This window comes from Mesoplodon bidens, assembly GCF_964165515.1.
Source record: "Mesoplodon bidens genome assembly, chromosome: 16".
Taxonomy (NCBI): domain Eukaryota; kingdom Metazoa; phylum Chordata; class Mammalia; order Artiodactyla; family Ziphiidae; genus Mesoplodon; species Mesoplodon bidens.
In genome coordinates, this window is record NC_138173.1 from 69,807,964 (window position 1) to 69,832,126 (window position 24,163).

A 24,163-nucleotide genomic window follows, 5' to 3' on the forward strand; every position below is an offset into this window, starting at 1 on the left:
GGTTGATTTCAATGTGAAATGTTTTGTAACCATACTCTTAATTTTTGTGCTAAGTGTTTGCCCTTCTTCAAAGTTAAAAAGCCGAGTTATAAACTTCTTAATTGCATCTCGGTATCAACAATAGACTTGAAGGAGAGAGATTGTCACTAACCTCTGTTGCCCTAATGAGTAAAATAATGCCACTCATGACGTAGATTTATAACAGGCCTAAGGCCAAAACTTACTGTCCTAAGGGATTTATTTATTTACATTAAAAAAAAAACTCAAACTCTGTGGTCTTGAACCCCAGTTCTCAGATTATTAATTATAGATTATTTAATTGTATTAGGGAATTGTCATGTTATATTTACTTTTGGATAAAACCTGCATTAGATGCATAATTCAGTAAGTTTTAAAAAATGTTAATTTGTCCTTGTTTAGAGGTTAAGCACCTTATCAAGATATTAATTTAAGTATTAAAATCTTGTTTTATAACTTTGTAACTTGAGAGTAATGGATGCTGTAGTGATGTCTCTCACATATGTGAAGATGAACAATAAAATTGTTTATTTACAAGTAATGGCTCTAATTACTTTTCTGGCAACACCTTTAATGATAAGCTTAGGAATCCTTTCTGTATATGGAGTTTTTTTTTTCAAATGATTAATCTGCACTTATACACATGTGTAATGAGTAAATTCAAGAATAGAAATGATGACAACTCAATGAATGAGACACTTGACACCAGCCCTTTTATGTGGTATGTCCAGCATGCCATCTGTAGCACAAAGGTGCCATACTTAATACCAAATATTCACTTTTTTTCCACCAAAATTTGAGCAGTTTATAAATATTTTTAGTGGGAACAGAAAGCTGTTTGGTCCCCAGACAATGATCTTCCATATTCCAGAGAACTGCAGACTGCAGACCTGATGGTCATCCCTCACAAAAGATATGGAAGTAAAAAGGTATCTTGGGGACAAGCATGTTGTTCATAGAGCTAGTAGTTTGGTTCTTTATAAAAGCCTATTTTAGTATAGGTTTTTTTAAAAAAAGTGTATCTCATACTTTGCTCTCAGATAACATATATCAAAAAGAGATACAGTATAGGCATTCCAACACCGTAGTTTGCAAATCCATCTAATGTGGCTGTTCTCTGTTGTCTTAGGACACATTCACATATAGATTTACATATGTAGGACATATTACTGCCAAATGAATGAAGATATTCTTTATGAAAGAACTGACAAAGTTCTAATTTTTTTTTAAAAGTATCAGTTGGCAGGAAGAAGGTAAAAACTCTCATCTAAGAATGCGACGTATTTTGTTTTTAAATCCAATGTTTTTAACTTACACTTGGTTTTACTCCTTTTTTGTTGTTGTTGTTGTTGCTTGTTTTGTATTGTTTTTTAGTCTTTTAACTCTATTGCTGGTGGCTTTGATTTCATGAAGCATTATGCTTATGAAACTCTAGCTTTCAGCACTAAAATGAGTTAAAGATAATGTTTCGTTAATTTGATCATTGTTTTCCTGTTGAGATCTTTCTTTAAAGGGAAATTGTCTTCTTAAACCTCTGCATTGAACTCGATAAAGGAAATTATTTTATAAAAAAAAATCTGAAAGTCAGAAGCTTAAATGTATTCCTCCAGTGCTCTAAAACTTGAAAATGCTGTTTATTTACCTAATTATTATCAATGTCATTGGTAATTATGGTGTCAAAAGAGGTATATTTTAACTCAATATGGAACATACTTGTCCAGTTAGATAACATTTTATTTTCAGAGAATATTATAAATAATACATTTAAAAAAACCTAAATTTAGACTACAAGTTGACAGCATCCCTTTAAAGACAGCCTATTCAACTTTTAGTTAATAATTTGTGGGGTTCTTTTTGGTTTTTCATTTGTAATAGAAATGTTATATGTTGCTTAACAATGTTTTTGGATACTAAAGTTGCTTAACAATCAAAATAGAAAACAACAAAAATGAAGAAACCAAAATAAAAATATCAATTTTTTATTATTTATTCAGGCGATTTCACCTAAACCTCAAAGTCAGAAAAAAAATGAAGCTGACATTAGCAGTTCTGCCAACACTCAGAAACCTGCACTGTTATCCTCAACTTTGTCTTCAGGGAAGGCTCGCAGCAAGAAATGCAAACATGAATCTGGAGATTCTTCTGGGTGTATAAAACCCCCTAAATCACCACTTTCCCCAGAATTAATACAAGTCGAGGATTTGACGCTTGTATCTCAGCTTTCTTCTTCAATGATAAATAAAACTAGTGAGCACAGATTTTTAAAAAATAGTTACTTATCCTATAAGATACATTAAAAGCAGTTTGGTTGTAGTTATATTGTATTTTTATGAAGTTGCATTTTAAAAATTCAAACTTAAGTGGATATGATAGGGAAGACTTGAAACTATTTTAGGGGCAAAAAACATTTACATTTCTGACTGATGTATTGTACAGAGGTACAGTGACTATACTGCTGGTTAAGAAACCTTAGCATTTAATAACCAAAATTCCACTGTAGTTTGACTCTCCTCAACTAATAATCCAAGCACAATGAGAGGCCTGATTCATTACAAAAAAACAGAACAAAACCATTATGAGATACAAAAAGACCCATGGTGGATGTTTTCCTGAACTCCTAAGACTATTCTTATGGATAGATTTAGTTATTGTCCCCAGTTGTCTGTACCCGCTTCGGCAATACATTTTATTCAGTTCTTATTGTAGGATTTAGAGTGCAAACTTCAGTTTAATCTTACTAATGAAAGAAGAAGATTGCTTCCTTGATCTTATTTTTAAAGATTTTACTGTTTCAATGCCACTGATCTTTCAAGAGTTAACTTGGTCTTTTTTAAATAGCCTTTTGACATGGGTTTGGATATATATAAGACAAGATTTGTGTTGACTGTGTGTTTCTCATGTTTTAGTATTCTAAGTTAGAGACATATGAAAAATAATTACCTGAAAAGTCACTGGGTAAAAGATAATTTTGCTGTTTATACAGTGAATGAATTAGTAACCTGATTATTAAATGAATATGACACATTTCCTTATGAACTTCTCCATATCATATCTTCCACAACAATTAAAAATGGTGACATTGAGAAGACTTCTATCAATCAAATATATTAACTTCCTCTTGCATTCCATTGCTATATTTTTTTTGCCAAACGTGTTTTTCAATTTTTGATCAGGTTTTGGTACTTCTTTGTTTTGTTTTGGTTCTTTTTAATAAATGAGTAGAAAGGATGGAAACAAAAACTCAATTGTTTCTTTATAAGCTTCATTTCATTATGGCATTTATCATGAAATAATATCATTAGTAGTCACTACAATGTCACATGACATTGATACGTATTTTATTTTGCAATTGTTTTGTATTTTGGTATTACGACCAGTGTTACAGCAATTGAATTTTATTCTCTTTTTTTCAATTATGACCATGTCTTTTGCATTTTGATTTTTGTAAAATTATTTTTAAATACCCAAAGCATCAACCTTTTTAGACTACTCTTATTTCCTCCTTCTAAATTAACATGCATATATTGGCTTATGTAGTCCTGCCTGTTCTAAATCATCAAACATATTTACATGCCATGTAGAAAGAAGAAAATGAAAGGTTAAAAAAAAATTCCAAACTTCTGTTAATACATAGCTAGAAGATGCTTAAATGGCTCACCAAGTTTTTTAAAACAAAACAAAAAACACGCGAGGGCAAGAGCAGTGTCATATTCTTTAAAAATCCTCGGTTTTTGCCCATAATGAGTACTTAAAGTTGTTTGTGTTGAATTTTTTTTAATGAATCAGGCCCAAATATATGTTTATAAAAATCCATTTGCGGGAACGAGGGTGGGATAAAATTACTTACATAGTTTTACGTTAGCAAGTAAAGCACTAACTCTACAATGCATGTCAGATTTTTGTCACCTATGCCCCTGCCTTTTTTTTTTCTTAGAGTTTCTAGATTTGTAATGTAGCAAAAGGGATATATATATATATTTTTTTTTAATCTTTGGCTATACAGAGATTATTTTCCCAAAGGAAAAATGGCAACTAACAAGGATCTGCAATTAGAGAATTAACTGTAGTCTGTTACTTGGGAAACTACCTGAAATTAATGTTCCATGTTATTTTTTTTTGGTTCTAGTAGGCTTTAGATTTTAGAAGTTTTGATTAACCCTTGTGAATGAGGGCAGTTTTTGCCTTTGATTACTTTTGGAACATGCCATTCCTTGTGGATACCTTACAACATCAGAGGGCAGAATTTGAATCATTTTTCCCATTTTTCTCCTTAAGTATTATAAGATGATCCTGGCATGTATCTGCTTCGTGAACATTGAAGATCTTTTTCTAGGTCCTCCACAGCCTGTGAACCCCCCTAGACCTTTCAAGCATAGTGAGCGGAGAAGAAGATCTCAGCGTTTAGCCACCTTGCCCATGCCTGATGATTCTGTAGAAAAGGTTTCTCCTCCCTCTCCAGCCACTGATGGGAAAGTATTCTCCATCAGTTCTCAAAATCAGCAAGAGTCTTCAGTACCAGAGGGTAATGTATATTGCTTTTCTATAGAACCAAACATAAAAGAAGACAAAACACTGAGATAAAGATTATTAAAATATTAAGAAATTTCCGCTTTTTCCTTAACAGCTTTTGGACTTATAAGCACTTCATTTAATTCTACAAGTATTTATTTAGTGCCTTCTTTATTTCCAGGCACTGTTTAATTTATATAACATTTTAATCCACATGGATATTAACCAAGACAGTGTATTTATATTAACATATTACATTCTTTATTTTGTGTAGTGCCTGATGTTGCACATTTGTCACTTGAGAAACTGGGACCCTGTCTCCCTCTTGACTTAAGTCGTGGTTCGGAAGTTACAGCACCGCTAGCCCCAGATCCCTCTTACCATAATGAATGCCCCAGGGCAGAAAAGGAAGATACACAGATGCTTACAAATCTTTCTTCCAAAGCAGTAACTGATGGAAGAGGAGCTCCAACAGCATCAGGTAAAAAAGATTCATTTTACAAGTTAGCTAGGCTTGCATTTATACAGTAAAAACAGTTTGATGTATAATTACATTATTTTAATATGTAGTTCCTCTTTATAAATACTTCTCCATAACATCTGTGGAAGATAGGGTTTCTCAGTCTGTTTAACGTCCTTTTGTGTGACCATTTACTATCATATTCTCTGGATATACTTCTTATTTTGTCACTTTTATCTACTTCCTTCTCCCTACTTCTTTCTTATATCCTGTTTCTACTAAATAGGAATTATTAGAACTAAATATAATTACAGAAGTTTCTTGGTTTTGAAGCCAGAAAATAACTTAATGGGCTCAATACTTAGGTTTAAGGATTTAATAGAATTTAATATTTAAGAAACACTTAGCTTAAATTAATTTATATACCTGTATCTTACATATAATTCCATATTTTGGAGCAGAATCTCCAAAATTTAAATGTAATTTGTTGTAATGTTATTTTGGGAGTCTAATGTGTAAAATCAGCCATACTCAGTAAGACATTTTTTGATGATTTTATGACACTTATTGTAATCTGAAATCTTTCAGAGGTATTTTATCAAGTTGATATTTTAATCTAACAGAATATTAGATTTATATTTATTTATATTTCCCTTATATGGTTACATTATTTTACTTGGAAGTTTTATAGAATTTCAACCTCAACCAAAGAGCCCCTACAGTAAAAGAAAAAAAAAAGGCAAATACTAATTTCAAATGCTTTTCCAGTAAATTACTAATTTGGAATTATCAGTAGATGGATGAATAAGGTGAATTGAGTCAGTTCAGAAGTAGGGAAAAACATAAAACTGTTTTTTGATTAGCAGCCAGAGAGTATTGGGATAATCGATTTTAGTAGCATCTTCTCTGAAACCACTTTATCAAATCCTTGGGTGAAGTATAAAGTAGAGCTTGCTCTTTTCTGGTGGTGGTGTATATTAAAATAAAATGACTAAAGTAACTTAAGAAGCATACTTTTTATATTACTGCTGTTACCTTCTTGTTCCTTCTTTCAAAGTGAAAGTGTAACTAATATTAAACATACAGTGTTCTACAATTCCATTAATCAATAAAAGATTGAAGTTATTTTGTACGTGATAGTGTTTCCATATCTTGTTTTAAAAAAATCAGTGCCCATATTTGAAGATTTGTAGGCTTTGAAACATTTCTTGTCATTTCCCAAAACTGATCCATTGTCTTTGGACAATTTCTAAGCCCCTTCTATCTGTAGGGTAATTAATTTTTCTTTTCCCTGTTTTCACAAGATTTCTGAATTACCTTTAACCCTTTGAGATACTTTTCCTGGTGAAGTTCTTATGAGTCCTTTAACAATCTGGAATTTGTTGCTGTACTGAATATATGAAAAATATGTTCAAGTTAAAATGATATATATTCATTGAGGAATTTATTTTTATTTATTTATTTTTAAAATGATAAAGTCATTAGTTTTTAAAATGTGTATATATATATATATTTATAAATTTATTTAATTTTGGCTGTGTTGGGTCTTTGTTTCTGTGCGAGGGCTTTCTCTAGTTGCCGCAGCGGGGGCCACTCTTCATTGCGGTGTGCGGGCCTGTCACCATGGCGGCCTCGGCCTCTTGTTGCGGAGCACAGGCTCCAGACGCGCAGGCTCAGTAGTTGTGGCTCACGGGCCCACTTGTTCCGTAGCATGTGGGATCTTCCCAGATCAGGGCTCGAACCCATGATCCCTGCATTGGCAGGCAGCTTCTCAACCACTGCGCCACCAAGGAGGCCCCCAATGTGTATATTTTTAATTTATGTATTTAATTTATTTATTTTTGGCTGCTTCGGGTCTTCGTTGCTGCGCGCGGGCTTCTCATCGCAGTGGCTTCTTTTGTTGCAGAGCACGGGCACTAGGCGCGTGGGCTCAGTAGTTGTGGCTCATGGGCTCTAGAGTACAGGCTCAGTAGTTGTGGCACACGGGCTTAGTTGCTCTGCAACATGTGGGATCTTCCCAGACCAGGGCTCGAACCTGTGTACCCTGCATTGGCAGGTGGATACTTAACCACTGCACCACCAGGGAAGCCCGGGGAATTTATTTTTAGATGTGCATTTGAAAACGTTTGTATTTTCTTTTATATAGCAATAGTAACAAGACTGAAAGATAGACGAATGTAAATAGCTGTATCATAACTAAGTTATGTTAGTTGAATGATGTATCCTAAAATATCAAAGTAGTGATTGTACATGGAAATCTTTAATTCCAGTGATTTTGTGTCTAATCAGAGTACTAGCCTAGTGGTTTTTCGTTTTCCCCCCAGAATTTCTAGTATATTTGTGGAGATGTAACTAATTATCATTAGGGTGTGGTTCTTGTTTCTTATAATGGTTAAAAAATGTACTGAGGTAGAGGGAAGGCACAATATTTTTTTCCTTTTTAAGTATTCGAAAAACTATTTGCGAAAGTCAAAGTTGTAAGATAGTTTTCTGGAAAAGTGAAAGGTAGAGAGGAGTTTGGATATATAATGTGATGTATTTGTAAATTTCTTGAAGAGTGAGGATCATCTTATGTATGGTGATGACTGGCAACTTTAATTGCTTAAATCAAGGAAATGCATGGATTTAAATGTTAATTACTGGAAGTCCATTTGTTAGAGGGTCGAATACAGTCACAGCATTTGAATGTGGTGTTTGGGGGGATTCTGATTTATTTCTATTACCCCTTTTTTTTTTTTTTGCGGTACGCGGGCCTCTCACTGTTGTGGTCTCTCCCGTTGCGGAGCACAGGCTCTGGACACACAGGCTCAGCAGCCATGGCTCACGGGCCCAGCCGCTCCGCGGCATGTGGGTTCTTCCCGGACCGGGGCACGAACCCGTGTCCCCTGCATCAGCAGGCGGACTCTCAACCACTGTGCCCCCAGGGAAGCCCTCTATTACCCCTTTTAATTTTTTATTTTTTGAGGGAAGTAATGGAATTCAGGTCATGTTCTGATTGGACATCTTTTGATTAAAACCTTGTGAACCTGTCTGACCTGCACTGAACTTCTCAGTGGTCTGCGTGCTTTTTTCTCTCAACACTTTTGTTAGCTACCCTCTCGAAACTGTTTCGTAGTATTTGTTGGCCTTCTGTCTGCTTCCCAAGTTGTCTTCCATCTGCAGTCAAAGTACCAGGTGTTTTGTTTTTGTTTCTTCTTTCTTTTTAATTTTTTAATTTGTTTGCTTGGTTTGTTTCATGTTAATTATAATAGTAAATTTTCTAACTGTTGAATTTTAAAACTTCTGTAGAAAGCATTATTTACCAGAACTTTTATCAAAGACATTTTCTGGTGGTATTTTTTTCAAATTGGAATTTTGGGGGTATTAAGAATGATGAGGATGTTAGTCGTTAACTGTGAAATAGTTTAACAGACTTAGAGTTTTACTTTTTCGTGTGAGTGATATGTGCATGCTCATATCACAGTCATGGTAAAGAATTAATGAGATTATGTGAATTATCCAATTATTATATACATGTGTTCTTAATAGGTTAACACTTGTTCTTCCAGTATAGATAATGAACTTGCCCTAATCCTCTGCATTCTTCCACTGGGAAGCATGCATAGAATATGACTAACCAAGGTTAAGAATACTACTGCTGCCCTCATTACCAAAAGCAGTCATTGGTGCCCTTGTAAAAATCGGTGGCTTTGTTTTTATTTTATTATCAGAATGCTTTCTCTAACAGAGCCAACCAGTTTTAGGTAAGGATAGAGCGTTAGTTCTGTTACTCTTAGTTCTGTCGCTAACTGGGATTTTAACTAGTTTTCTTATTTATCTACTGGATATATGTACTGATATAACAAATGCTGAATTACTCTGACCCCTTCAAGGAGTTAAAATATGGAAGCTCAGTGTATGGATGGGTGAGACAATAACAGTCACATTCTGACTTGTGGGGACACCAATTTCACATTTACTTTCTAAAAAGCCTTTTTGTTTTAAAGTGTTTTTCAGTTTTTTTCCAGAATTGTACAGAACAAAACTACAACCAGAGACTCCGTAATCTCCCTCCACCCCACAGCAGATGTTCATGGCTTGTACAGAGCCTGGGGGTTCCACGGAGAGTCTCAGGGATAGCCTCCTTTTTGGTCAGGAGAATCAGATATTTGCACACTGCCGAAACCTCCACATTACTGTGCCTTGCAGGATGTGAAAGCAGGCATGGCTCAGAGATCTGTAGCTCTTGCTTTAATCTAAACAGCTCCATTCGTTTTTTTATTGTGTTTTTCATTTGGCGGTGGGGGGGGGGTTGTATTATGTATTGGAATATTATGTAATATTTTGTTTGACGAAAATGTTCTGTTGATAAAATTTAGTGTAAAAATCACTATTCTGTAATATCCATGTACTTTGATTCCCAAATTCTAGTGCATGGTGAAATAAGAAATAAGGTCAATGTAGAGAACTTCTCATAAAATGAAATTGATTCTTTTGTAGAATTCTTGAATAGATCTATTTTTTTTTCTATTTGGGCATGGGTGTTTTTAAAAGTCCTGCCATTATTGCGTATAGGAATATTTATTTTAATATCCTTAATTGTGTAAAATGTTGACAAGCCTTTCTCATTTCCCCAATTTTACTTTCAAAATTTTATCAGTTAAGAAATATAAAGGTTTGGGACCCACCAGAACATGTGAAAACAATCTAGAACTGGTTCTTCTGAAAGCACTCTTCTAGTTACTGAATCTGTTCTGCTGTGCTGACCTGTGTTCCGGAGCTGAGGTTCAGGACCATTTTATTTGTCTTCCAAGTACCTGAGGATCCCACACATTCCAGTCAGGAAAGGCAGCCCTGTAAGGCAGTTCCTTCCATTTGAATCACCCCAGGGGATTCTGGCCTTGCTCCACCTTTCACTTTGGCGATTCAGTGCTCCTGGGGATTAGGGAGGGACCTACAAGGCAATAATCATGATCAAGGGCTGCTTCTGGTATAGCTCTACTATCACAGAGGATTTAGAAAGCAAATCTCTTACTGTTTCTGTTGTAAATGCCTTGTCATTTTCAAGAAAATTGCATCAAATTTGTGGAATTTTTATGGTATTAATTGTTAGTAAACAGTAATTAGTAAATGGAAATGAGGCATTTGTTCAACAGTTTTGATAATAAGGGAGTTTAATTGTATTTCTCTTTGCTCTGATGTCCTTTTCATTTTTTTGTCATAAGAAATCTTTTTGTCATGGAGGTTATCAATATTTTTACTTAATTTGAAACTTAATTATTAGAGCCTTATTAGCATTTAATTCAAGTTGAATGGTATTTTTAGATTTTTATTGTGTTTTGTTTAAATTATGTAAATTATTTGCAGTAAGATGAATAGAGTGCTAGCTTTTTTGATACTGTACTGCAGTGATTTAAAAATCAAAGAACTCATAACTGGTGATATTAAAATATAATTTAATAGATTGAAATTGTATTTTAAATGCACTAGAGTATTTTTCTTAGATTAACCCTAGACACACATAAGATATTAGCATTGGCAGCGGTTGAATATGAGTTGAGAAGCTTGGTTAAGTGTGTCTGTGTCAGCAGCACAGTTCATGAGGTGCACTATTGGTTTAAAAATATATTTTGGACTATTAGATAATAAGACCTAAGTGCCACTAAGGTTGAATATTTTGTATGTGATAATAAGCCTTTATATCTTACATTTGGATAAAGACCAAAATAATTTATAGAATAATTCTGTTTTGGCTTTTATCGTTACCTAATAACACATTCATGATGGAGTTCAAAGGTACAAGTTTGTTTAGGCAACAGAGGTTAAATATTAGTTTAAAAATTTTATGCAGATTGTTGAAAACCAGTATAATTTAATGTGAAATTTAATATTTCATTTGGATGACTGGAAAAGCATTTTGTCATAATTGTCACAGGAGCAGAAATGTTACGTGGACCTACCACTGGAGTGCATTTCAACGTGGATTGCCAAAGGCTGTGATGCCGGAGTTGATCTTAACTGATTGCCTAGTGCATTTATCCTAACATTTTGTATGTTCAGACCCATATTTATGCTATTTCTAGAACTGATGTAGTCTCAAATTATTACCCCACCATAAAGGAGAAATTGAAAAAAAACACTTAGTAGTTATCAGACACTAAGCATTTCATCAGTACACATTTTGACTCACCTTATACTGATAACAACAGGAGGTAGATGCTCTCAGTCCTATTTAGCAGATAAGGAAACTGAAGCACTGAGAGATTAAATGATTTACTCGAGGCTGTGAGCTAATAAATGGTGGAACTAGGAATCTAATCTGAGTAGTCTGAGGGAACAAAAATCATTCTTAATTTATTATTCCTTTGAAGTAAGAAATCCCACTTCTTTGTTACTAGGTCAGGCAATAAAATAATGTAGACCTTTAGGGGAAAAGAGTCTTAGGTAGAGTTTTGTGAGCAATTGTAATTTAAAACATTGTCCCATACTTTTAACTCTTTCTGACTAAACTTACATATTTTTCCCCTAAACCTGCAGGAATATCGAAAACAGAAAAAAAAGTGAAATTGGAAGAAAAAAGCTCAACTACATTTGGTATGAACAGAAAGTAATCTTTAAGCAAAAGGCTATAGATGGCTTGGCAGTGGGAGGACATAGTCTGTCCCTTACTTTTTACCTGTTAGTGCTCCTTTAGGTGTAAGTGATCATCTGTTTTAGTGTTTATTAGTGTTATTCGGCTCCAAATATGTGATTTCTTAAATACATATCTTGCAGTAGTATGTGTATTTTTTGTCAAGGGAGCCTAAGGCTTTCTCTGAGAACTTGATGTTTCTGAACATCTTTAAAACTATGACTGTTTAAAAATAAGCTACCATTTAATATTGTTGAAACTTAGAGAATGGATGGTAAATTAAAATAGCCATTTTTCAGCCTTTTTAAAAAAAATTTACTTTATAAAAAGTTACTAAGTTTTCTGCTGTCTTTTCTGTCTTCTGTGCTATAATGACTAAAAGTTTTTCTGCTATCTTTTCTGTCTTCTGTGCTATAATGACTAAAAGTTTTAGAATAATGGATAATAGTCTTAAGTATTCTACAGATTAGCTACCTGGAGCTTGAGTTACTGAAAGTTGTTTTAATAATGGTTGATAAGTTATGGGCTAAACCTTTCTGAGTTGGAACAATAGTTGAATATATGTGATGAATTAATTTTAAATAAAATACTCTAGGAAACTGTTTTAACATCTGTTCATTTTCTTTAAAGTGCATATGATTGGGAAAAAGGAATATTTTAAAATTTGGGGACAAAATTTAGTTTAATAAGTTTTTTTTTCTTTGTGCTTTTTATTTTCATTCTTGTATACACTGGGAAAGTATTGAAAGACTGAAGGAATTATTTGTGGAAATGATCTAGTTTTTTTGTTTTTCCAAAGGAAAAAAAGTTCAAGTTTTTTTGTTTTTTATTTTTTAAGCTTCTAGTATATTTTCTCATTAAATTTTGTGTGGAAATGCTGAGTCTCCTCAGTCAGGTCTTTCTTAAGTTATGGAGTTTATTTCTTGCCACATCAGGAAACTGAGTTATATTACTCATTTAAAGATTTTAACTACTGTCTGTGTTAACTTTAAGGTGTCAGGAGTTGGGATTTCTCAACACTGCTAATGAAGATCCCCTCTTATAGCCCAATAAGCTAATCAGGAGTTCCAGACTCATGACAGGAACAGTTTAATTGAATCCATCCACTCTGGGCAGGTGACTGGAATAGCTGATTAAAACATAAATGCTGCTTTTAGGTTAACCACAGAGGAACAACTCAGGATCAGTCATGATTACTAACTTACTCACTTTGGTCATTTAGGTAAGAGAAAAGAAAAGGATAAAGAAAGAAAAGAGAAGAGGGACAAAGATCACTACAAACCAAAGCAGAAGAAGAAGAAGAAAAAGAAAAAGAAATCTAAGCAGCATGGTAAGTCCAGTCTTCCCTCAGTATCTGGTTGGTGGGGAGGGGGATTGGTTCCAGGACCCCCAGCGGATACCAAAATCCACTGATGCCCAAGTTTCTTATATCAAATGGCATGGTATATTCAGCCCTTCATACCTGTGGTTCCATATCCTTGGAAATTGAAAATTGATCCGCAGTTGGTTAAATCCCTAGTCGCAGAACTTGTGGATGCAGAGTGCTGACTGTATGCTAAAATGGTGATTCCCTTTTTTTTGCGGTACACGGGCCTCTCACTGTTGTGGCCTCTCCCATTGTGGAGCACAGGCTCCAGACGTGCAGGCTCAGCGGCTGTGGCTCACAGGCCTAGCCTCTCTGCGGCATGTGGCATCTTCCCGGACCGGGGCATGAACCCGTGTCCCCTGCATTGGCAGGCAGATCCTCTACCACTGCGCCACCAGGGAAGCCCGGTGATTCCCATTTTTAAAAATTCTAAGATGCTTTCAACTGTCCTTTTCTACCAAAATTATGGTAGGACAATATTCCCACGTTCTTGACAGCTGAGAAGTTCCTGTAGTAGCTTTCCCTTGTCTTGCTAATTTTGAAAATATGCAGCTATGTTTTACTACAGTCTGTAAGTTAAGTGGTTTATAAATTAATCACTGCAACTGATAGAATCTTTCATTGCCAGCGTTGTGGTGGACTGGATACCCTGACCAAGTACCCTTCTGTGTACTGAAGGAGTTATTCTCAATCTAGAATCTTACAGTCCCTTGAATTAGCTTTCAAAAATGAGGGAAAATATTTTTAGGAAAACCTGGAAAAAACCAAATTATTTTTCTATCAATAGCCTGTCTCTAAAGGATGTCCTTTTAGATAGTCATTAAAGCAAAAATCATTCCTGGAGGTAAGAGGTTACCATATAATGAGAAAGGTTCAGTTCACTTTATGTCTTTCTAGACATACAATTTCTAAATTTCATCACTGAGTAACATCCTCATATCTTTCTTAGTAATTAATAAATTAACAAAACTCAAAAGTATCTGTAAGGGTACTAAGAAAGTTGGCAGCTGCACAGTTGATCTAACAGACCTGTTCAGGACACTGGACTCAGCCGCTGCAGAGTAGACAGTTTTATCAAACAGACACAAACATTTATCAAAATTGACCATGGGATGCAGCTTCAAGCAAACCTCAACACATTTTAAAGATATTATAGTTAACTAAAAATCAGTATTGAAAAGACAAAAAGTCCCATCTGTTTAGAAATCAAGCAAAATATTTTTATGTAATTTATGGATGAAAGCACAGTACCAAAGGGAAGGTAAGATGTTAAGAACCCGACAGGTGATGAAAATGTTATATATGTGTCAAAACTTGAGAATGTAATTAAAATGGCACTTTGAAGAAGAATATCAATTGGTGTACATGCTTATATTAGAAAAGAAGGCTGAAAGTCAGCTAAGTCTCGAGCTTAAGAAGTTAGAAAAGAATAAGTCCAAAAAAAGTAGAAGTGAATATGAATAATAAACATATGAGCAGAAATTAATAAACTAAAAAGACATGCTAGGAAGAAATGAAAAGTGCCAAAATTAATTTTTTTGTAAAAAACAAGTAAGATCAACAAACCTCCGTGAAGGCTGTTAAGAAAAAAAAGACAAAATGTACAAATAAACGATATTAAGAATAAAGAGAACATAACTACAGATGCTCCAGACATAAAAATAAGATAATGTAAACAACTTTATGCCAGTGAACTTGAGAGGTTATTTGAAGGTATGGGCAATTGCCAGAAACCAAACTTATTCAGGAAGGTAGAAACCTGAATAGTCTTCAAACCTTGAAAGAAATTTAATCAGCATTTTAAAATCTTTTCACAAAGAAAGACATCCAGGTCCAACAAGTTTTGCTGTCAAGTTCTACCAAGCATTAAAGAAGCAGATTATTCCAAACTTACATAAATCATTTTAGAATGTAGAAAAAGAGGGCGCACTCCTGTAGTGGGATGAATCGTGTCCCCCGCAAGTAGGTGTCCAACTCCTGACCCCCATACCTGTGAATGTGACTGCATTCGGGAATAGGATCTTCGCTGATATGATTAAGATTGAGGTCATCTGGGTTTTGGAGTGGACCCTAAAGCCAATGACTGGTGTCTTATAAGAGAAAGGAGAGGGGGATTTGAGACACAGGGGAGAAGCCTGTGCAAACACATAGGAAGTGATTGGAGTGATGCAGTTCCAAGCCAAGGAGCTTGAGCCACCAAAAGCTGCAAGAGGCAAGCAAGAATTTGCCCCTAGAGACTTCAGAGGGAGATGGCCCTGCTGAGACCTAATTGGACTTCTGGCCCCCAAAACTGAGAGAGAATAAATTTCTATTGTTTCAGTCCACCAAATTTGTGGTAATTTGTTGGGGCAGCCCTAGGAAACTAATACAACTCCAAATTCACTTTAGATGATTTAAGAAGCTTTGCTCTCAAAATCAGAAGAGAACGGTATGGGAAAGGACAATCACAGGCTGTTCTTATTTATGGACAAAGATGCGAAATACATAAATGAATGTTCTAGAATTAAATCTAGCAGTATATTTAAAAGTATGACCGCATAGCTTTGGAATGCAGAGTTGGTTTGACATTAGAAAATCAATGAAATTCACCACAGTAACATTACAGTTTTGATAAATGTAGAAAAACCATTTGATACATCCATGTGTACTTATGTTTGAAAAAAAAACTATGAATAGCAGATTATAAAACTTCATTTAGAAACGTAAAGAAGGCCTAAACAAATGGGAGATAATTCATGTTCATGGGGTTGTAGATTCGCTATTGATGTCACTTCAAATAAATCTATAGGTTCATTGCTGATTCTAAAACTTAATATGGAAGAGTAAAGAGCCAAAGATAATACAGTCACTCTTGAAGAAGAATAAGGAGAAGAATTACTGTTCAGTTATAGTTATTACAGCAGTGAGGTATTTTGAAAGAATAGATTTATTAAGAACAGGATAATCCAAAGCAGATTCATACATATTTCAAAACTTGGTTTATTCAAAGCTGGCATCTTAGTTTAACAGGTAAGGGGTTAACTTTTCAGTAATTGGTATTAGAACAATTTATAATCCATATGGTGAAGAAGAATGAAACTGGACTCCACCTTACACCGTACACAAAAATCAATTCCAGGTTGATTAAAGAGTTAGTATGTGAAAGACAAAACTATAGAACTTCGAAAGTATAGGAAAACACCTTTATGAACTTTGGGCAGATATTTCTAAACAAAAAATGCTAACCCAAAACAAAAAGGTTGAAAATGTGACTAGACTGAAATGAACTTTTGTTCATCACAAGCATTATAAAGAGAGTGAAAACACAGTACAAACCATAAGAAGATACTGGCAATGCAAATACCTGACAAAGCATTAGTATTCAAAATGTATTTCAAACCCTTACAGATCAAAAAGGAAAAGAAAACCCAGTATGAAAATGGACAAAAGGTTTCAACAGGTATTTCACAGAAGTGGAAACCTGAAAATGATAAAATGATTATATAATACAGTGCTCACTCTTATGAGAAGCTGCATAATGCAGTTTTCAGAACCTGGTGAAATCTATTTCCTATCTGCCACATGGGCAGAAATTACAAGATGGATGATGTCAGATGTTGCTGAGGAGATGGAGACAGCTGTACAACTGCTATGGAAAAGCAGTGATGCTTTTCTGATGACAGTAGAGTTGACGATGTGCTTACCACATGACCTCAGATTCCTAACTAAACTCACACCGTAGGTACATCAGGAGACATATATAAGAATGTTCACAGCAGCACTGGCATTGGCCCAGGTGTCCACCTGTCCATTCAGTGGACTCTGTAACACTATGTAAATAAATGGATTATACCCACTGGAATCTCATCAACAAAATGGTTAAGCTAAAAATCAAGTCACTGAATTGGTTCAAGATGGCAGAGTAGAAGGATGTGCTCTCACTCCCTCTTGCGAGAGCACCGGAGTCACAACTAACTGCTGAACAGTCATTGACAGGAAGACACTGGAACTCACCAGAAGAGATACCCTACATCCAAAGACAAAGGAGAAGCCACAATGAGACGGTAGGAGGGGCGCAATCACAATAAACTCAAATCCCATAACTGCTGGGTGGGTAACTCACAGACTGGAGAACACTTATACCACAGAAGTCCACCCACCGGAGTAAAGGTTCTGAGCCCCACATTAGGCTTCCCAACCTGGGGGTCTGGCAACAGGAGGAGGAATTCCTAGAGATCAGACTTTGAAAGCTAGTGGGATTTGATTGCAGGACTTCGACAGGACTGGGGGAAACAGAGACTCCACTCTTGGAGGGCACACACAAAGTAGTGTGCACATCAGGACCCAGAGGAAGGAGCAGTGACCCCATAGGTGACTGAACCAGACTTACCTGCTAGTGTTGGAGGGTCTCCTGCAGAGGTGGGGGGTGGCTGTATCTCACCGTGAGGACAAGGACACTAGCAGCAGAAGTTCTAGGAAGTACTCCTTGGTGTGACTCCTCACAGAGTCCGCCATTAGCCCCATCAAAGAGCCTGGGTAGGTTCCAGTGTTGGGTCACCTCAGGCCAAACAACGAACAGGGAGGGAACAGAGCCCCATCCATCAGCAGACAAGCAGATTAAAGTTTTACAGAGCTCTGCCCACCAGAGCAACAGCCAGCTCTACCCACCACCAGTCCCTCCCATCAGGAAACTTGCACAAACCTCTTAGATAGCCTCATCCACCAGAGGGCAGACAGCAGAAGCAAGAAGAACTACAATCCTGCAGCCTGTGGAACAAAAACCACATTCACAGAAAGATAGACAAGATGAAAAGGAAGAGGGCTATGTACCAGATGAAGGAACAAGATAAAACCCTAGAGAAACAACTACGTGAAGTGGAGATAGGCAACCTTCCAGAAAAAGAATTCAGAATAATGATAACGAAGATGATCCAGGACCTCGGAAAAAGAATAGAGGCAAAGAGTGAGAAGATGCAAGAAATGTTTAACAAAGACTTAGAAGAATTAAAGAACAAACAAACAGAGATGAACAATACAATAACTGAAATGAAAAATTCACTAGAAGGAATCAATAGCAGAATAACTGAGGCAGAAGAATGGATAAGTGACCTGGAAGACAGAATGGTGAAATTCACTGCTGCAGAACCGAATAAAGAAAAAAGAATGAAAAGAAATGAAGACAGTCTAAGAGACCTCTGGGACAGCATTAAACACAACAACATTCGCATTATAGGGGTCCCAGAAGGAGAAGAGAGAGAGAAAGGACCAGAGAAAATATTTGAAGAGATTATAGTTGAAAACTTCCCAAACATGGGAAAGGAAATAGCCACCCAAGTCCAGGAAGCGCAGAGAGTCCCATACAGAATAAACCCAAGGAGAAACACAGTAATCAAATAGGCAAAAATTAAAGACAAAGAAAAATTATTGAAAGCAGCAAGGGAAAAACAACAAATAACATACAAGGGAACTCCCATAAGGTTAACAGCTGATTTCTCAGCAGAAACTCTACAAGCCAGAAGGGAGTGAGTGGCATGACATATTTAAAGTGATGAAAGGGAAGAACCTACAACCAAGATTACTCTGCCTGGCAAGAATCTCGTTCAGATTCGATGGAGAAATCAAAAGCTTTACAGACAAGCAAAAGCCAAGAGAATTCAGCACTACCAAACCGGCTCTACAACAAATGCTAAAGGAACTTCTCTAAGTGGGAAACGAGAAGAAAAGAACATACAAACACAAACTCAAAACAATTAAGAAAATGGTACTAGGAACATGCATATCAATAATTACCTTAAACATGAATGGGTTAAATGCTCCAACCAAAAGACACAGGCTCGCTGAATGGATACAAAAACAAGACCCATATATATGCTGTCTAAAGAGACCCACTTCAGGCCTAGGGACATACAGACTGAAAGTGAGGGAATGGAAAAAGATACTCCATGCAAATGGAAGTCAAAAGAAAGCTGGAGTAGCAGTACTCCTATCAGATAAAATAGACTTTAAAATAAAGAATGTTACAAGAGACAAGGAAGGACACTACATCTTGATCAAGGGATCAATCCAAGGAGATGATATAACAATTATAAATATATATGAACCGAACATAGGAGCACCTCAATACATAAGGCAACTGCTAACAGCTATAAAAGAGGAAATCGACAGTAACATAATAATAGTGGGGGACTTTAACACCTCACTTACACCAATGGACAGATCATCCAAGCAGAAAATTAACAAGGAAACACAAGCTTTAAATGACACAATAGACCAGATAGATTTAATTGATATTTATAGGACATTCCATCCAAAAACAGCAGATTACACTTTCTTTTCAAGTGCACACAGAACATTCTCCAGGGTAGATCACATCTTGGATCACAAATCAAGTTTCAGTAAATTTAAGAAAGTTGAAATCATATCAAGCATCTTTTCTGACCACAACACTATGAGATTAGAAATCAATTACAGGGAAAAAAATGTAAAAACAACGAACACACGGAGGCTAAACAATACATTAGTAAATAACCAAGAGATCACTGAAGAAATCAAAGAGGAAGTCAAAAAATACCGAGAGACAAATGACAATGAAAACACAACGATCTAAAACCTATGGATGCAGCAAAAGCTGTTCTAAGAGGTAAGTTTATAGCATTACAAGCCTACCTCAAGAAACAAGAAAAATCTCAAATAAACAATCTAACCTTACACCTAAGGAACTAGAGAAAGAAGAGCAAACAAAACCCAAAGTTAGCAGAAGGGAAGAAATCATAAAGATCAGAGCAGAAATAAGTGAAATAGAAACAAAAGAGTAGCAAAGATCAATAAAAATAAAAGCTTGTTCTTCAAGAAGATAAACAAAATTGATAAACCATTAGCCAGACTCATCAAGAAAAAGAGGGAGAAGACTCAAATCAATAAAATCAGAATGAAAAAGAAGTTACAACAGACACCGCAGAAATACAAAGCATCCTAAGAGACTACTACAAGCAACCCTATGCCAATAAAATGGACAACCTGGAAGAAATGGACAAATTCTTAGAAAGGTATAACCTTTCAAGAGTGAACCAGGAAGAAATAGAAGATATGAACAGACCAATTGCAAGTAATGAAATTGAAACTGTGATTAAAAATCTTACATCAAACAAAAGTCCAGGACCAGATGGCTTCACAGGCAAATTCTATCAAACATTTAGAGAAGAGCTAACACCCATCCTTCTCAAACTGTTCCAAAAAAATGCACAGGAAGGAACACTCCCAAACTCATTCTATGAGGCCACCATCACCCTGATACCAAAACCACACAAATATACTACAAAAAAAGAAAATTACCAGTATCACTGATGAATACAGATGCAAAAATCCTCAACAAAATACTAGCAAGCAGAATCCAACACATTAAAAGGATCATACACCATGATGAAGTGGGATTCATCCCAGGGATGCAAGGATTCTCCAATATATGCAAATCAATCAATGTGATACACCATATTAATATATTGAAGAATTAAAAACCATATGATCATCTCAATAGATGGAGAAAAAGCTTTTGACAAAATCCAACAACCTTCTATGATAAAACCTCTCCAGAAAGTGGGCATAGAGGGAACCTACCTCAACATAATAAAGGCCATATACGACAGACCCACAGCAAACATCATTCTCAATGGTGGAAAACTGAAAGCATTTCCTCTAAGATCAGGAACAAGACAAGGATGTCCACTCTCACCACTATTATTCTACATAGTTTTGGAAGTCCTAGCCACAGCAGTCAGAGAAGGAAAAGAAATAAAAGCAATACAAACTGGAAAAGAAGAAGTAATCTGTGACTGTTTGCAGATGACATGATACTATACATAGAGAATCCTAAAGATGCCACCAGAAAACTACTAGAGCTAATCAATGAATTTGGTAAAGTTGCAGGATACCAAATTAATGCACAGAAATCTCTTGCATTCCTATACACTAATGATGAAAACTCTGAAAGAGAAATTAAGGAAACACTCCCATTTACCATTGCAACAAAAAGAATAAAATACCTAGGAATAAAGCTACCTATGTTGACAAAAGACCTGTATGCAGAAAACTATAAGACACTGATGAAAGAAATTAAAGATGATACCAACAGATGGAGAGATATACCACGTTCCTGGCCTGGAAGAATCAATATTGTGAAAATGACTCTACTACCCAAAGCAATCTACAGATTCAATGCAATTCCTATCTAGTTACCAATGGCATTTTTTACAGAACCAGAACAAAAAAGTCTTAAAATTTGTATGGAGACACAGAAGATCCTGAATAACCAAAGCAGTCTTGAGGGAAAAAAAAAACGGAGCTGGAGGAATCAGACTCCCTGGCTTCAGACTATACTACAAAGCTACAGTAATCAAGACAATATGGTACTGGCACAAAAACAGAAAAATAGATCAATGGAACAGGATAGAAAACCCAGAGATAAACCCACACACATATGGTCACCTTGTCTTTGATAAAGGAGGCAAGAATATACAATGGAGAAAAGGCAGTCTCTTCAGTAAGTGGTGCTGGGAAAACTGGACAGCTACATGTAAAAGAATGAAATTAGAACACTCCGTAACACCATACACAAAAATAAACTCAAAATGGATTAGAGACTTAAATGTAAGACTGGACACTACAAAGCTCTTAGAGGAAAACATAGGAAGAACACTCTTTGACATAAATCATAGCAAGATCTTTTTTGATCCACCTCCTAGAGTAATGGAAATAAAATCAGAAATAAACAAATGGGACCTAATGAAACTTAAAAGCTTTTGCAAAGCAAAGGACACTATAAACAAGATGAAAAGGCCGTCCTCAGAATGGGAGAAAATATTTGCAAATGAAGCAACTGACAAAGGATTAATCTCCAAAATGCACAAGTTGCTCATGCAGCTCAAAATCAAAAAAACAACCCAATCCAATAATGGGCAGACGAGATAAACAAACATTTCTCCAAAGAAGATATACAGATTTCCAACAAACACATGAAAGGATGCTCAACATCACTAATCATTAGAGAAATGCAAATCAAAACTACAATGAGGTATCACCTCACACCAGTCAGAATGGCCATCATCAAAAAATCTAGAAACAATAAATGCTGGAGAGGGTGTGGAGAAAAGGGAACCCTCTTGCACTGTTGGTGGGAATGTAAGTTGATACAGCCACTATGGAGAACAGTATGGAGGTTCCTTATAAAACTAAAAATAGAATTAACATATGAACCAGTAATCCCACTACTGGGCATATACCCAGGGAAAACTGTAATTCAAAAAGACACATACACCCCCTATGTTCATTGCAGCACTATTTACAATAGCCAGGTCATGGAAGCAACTGAAATGCCCATTGACAGACAAATGGATAAAGAAGATGTGGTACATATACACAATGGAGTGTTAGCCATAAAAAGGAATGAAATTGGGTCATTTGTAGAGACGTGGATGGATCTAGAGACTGTCATACAGAGTGAAGTAAGAAAGAGAAAAACAAATATCGTATATTAACGCATATATGTGGAACTTAGAAAAATGGTACAGATGAACCAGTTTGCAGGGCAGAAATAGAGACACAGATGTAGAGAACAAACGTATGGACACCAGGGGGGAAAGCGGTGGGGTGGTGGTGGTGGGATGAATTGGGAGATTGGGATTGACATGTATACACTAATATGTATAAAATGGATAACTAAGAAGAATAAATAAATAAAAATCAAGTCACTGAAGGAAACATGTACAGTAATATGATTTCATTTATGTAAAGATCAAAAATTTGTAAAACTGGGCCTCCCTGGTGGCGCAGTGGTTGAGAGTCCGCCTGCCGATGCAGGGGATACGGGTTCGTGCCCCGGTCTGGGAGGATCCCATATGCCGCGGAGCGGCTGAGCCCGTGAGCCATGGCCGCTGGGCCTGCGCGTCCGGAGCCTGTGCTCCGCAACGGGAGAGGCCACAAGAGTGAGAGGCCCACATACCGCAAAAAGAAAAAAAAAAAAAAAAAAAAAAAAATTTGTAAAACTGTTAAGTATATTTTTTAGAGATTCAAATCTATGTAGCAAAAGCATGAAGGAAAGCAAGAGAATGATGAATAGAAATTTAGGATAGTGATTACCTCTGAGGTGGACAAAGGAAATTTATTAGTTCAAATTGGAAAGTGGTACAAAGGAAGCTTCAAAACTGACAATGATATCCTCTTAAATTTTATGATGAGTACCTAAGTCTTTTGTAGTATTTGTGTGCTTTATGTCATACCCATTTTTTCCCCGTATTCATCAAACACTTAAAAAAAAAACAGTTTTAAAAACTGTAAAGCCAACGAGGTAATTTCAGAGTTGGTAGTCACTTTTGGTAAATTCTTCAGATTTTAACTCTCTCTATAGGCCAAAAATAATATCTAATCTTGCCACAGGATATGAAGTTTCTACATTTTCTAACTCTAAAGCTACCAAAGTAAATTTAAAGATATGGGATCAAAATGGGATTGAAAAACTTGAAACCACTTCCCAGAGAGTATCTTGAACATCTCTGGACACTTCTGTGTCTGCACTGGTTTTCAGCCTTTCTCCTCCACCCCACCCCTTCACAGATAGCTCTATGGAATCCATACTAGAGAGAACCTAACGTTAGGAGGCTCTGGAGCTCTGTAGGAAGCCATGAACCACAGATTCCCTTGTTTAGTGACTACCCTCCCATGATTATGTATCAGAATGCAGAAATGACAAGCTTCACACTGCAGACCAGACTGCCAGATGAACTCCCAGCTGAGCAGAGGCTGAGGGGATTTGGCTGCCTTGGGTATTCCAACAGAGACACCGAGGCGTGAGGGCAGGAAGGGCCAAGCTTTTTAAGTCACCTTACGTTGCATCGGCAAACAGGTCTCTTCCAGTACTACAGCAGCAGATGCAGAATCCTGTGTACCAAAACACCTGTGAAAGTGGGGAAAAGATAACAGGGAGGGGCTGACAAAGAACAAAGTAAGAAGTGGGCCGTACCTGGTAGCAAAGTGAGGGGTACTTATGAGAATGCAGGAAGTGGTAACTTGAAAGAAAGGAGAGTGATTAGGATTAATAAGTCTTAGAGAAAAAAGTGCAGAGAAAATTTGCACCTCAGAATTGTAACCCACCATTACCTATGGTAACCCTATTTATAAAGAGCCATTAAAAAAATAAACCTTTAAAAAATGTTTTAAGATTAGATCTATA

At 36.1% G+C, this 24,163-nt stretch overlaps 1 protein-coding gene across 14 annotated transcripts in view; it reads left to right on the top strand.

Annotated features, from left to right (window-relative positions):
• PHF20L1 (PHD finger protein 20 like 1) overlaps positions 1 to 24,163 on the top strand; it is a gene marked incomplete at its 3' end in the record, with an annotated part of 80,330 nt that overhangs the window by 33,400 nt on the left and 22,767 nt on the right. For all 14 annotated transcript variants that reach the window (XM_081258921.1, XM_081258916.1, XM_081258927.1 and 11 more), the window contains 5 exons: positions 2,013 to 2,265; positions 4,352 to 4,540; positions 4,802 to 5,008; positions 11,504 to 11,560; positions 12,820 to 12,927. In XM_081258921.1, coding sequence (XP_081115047.1) covers positions 2,013 to 2,265; positions 4,352 to 4,540; positions 4,802 to 5,008; positions 11,504 to 11,560; positions 12,820 to 12,927 — 814 coding nt within the window. The remainder of the gene's footprint in view (positions 1 to 2,012; positions 2,266 to 4,351; positions 4,541 to 4,801; positions 5,009 to 11,503; positions 11,561 to 12,819; positions 12,928 to 24,163) is intronic.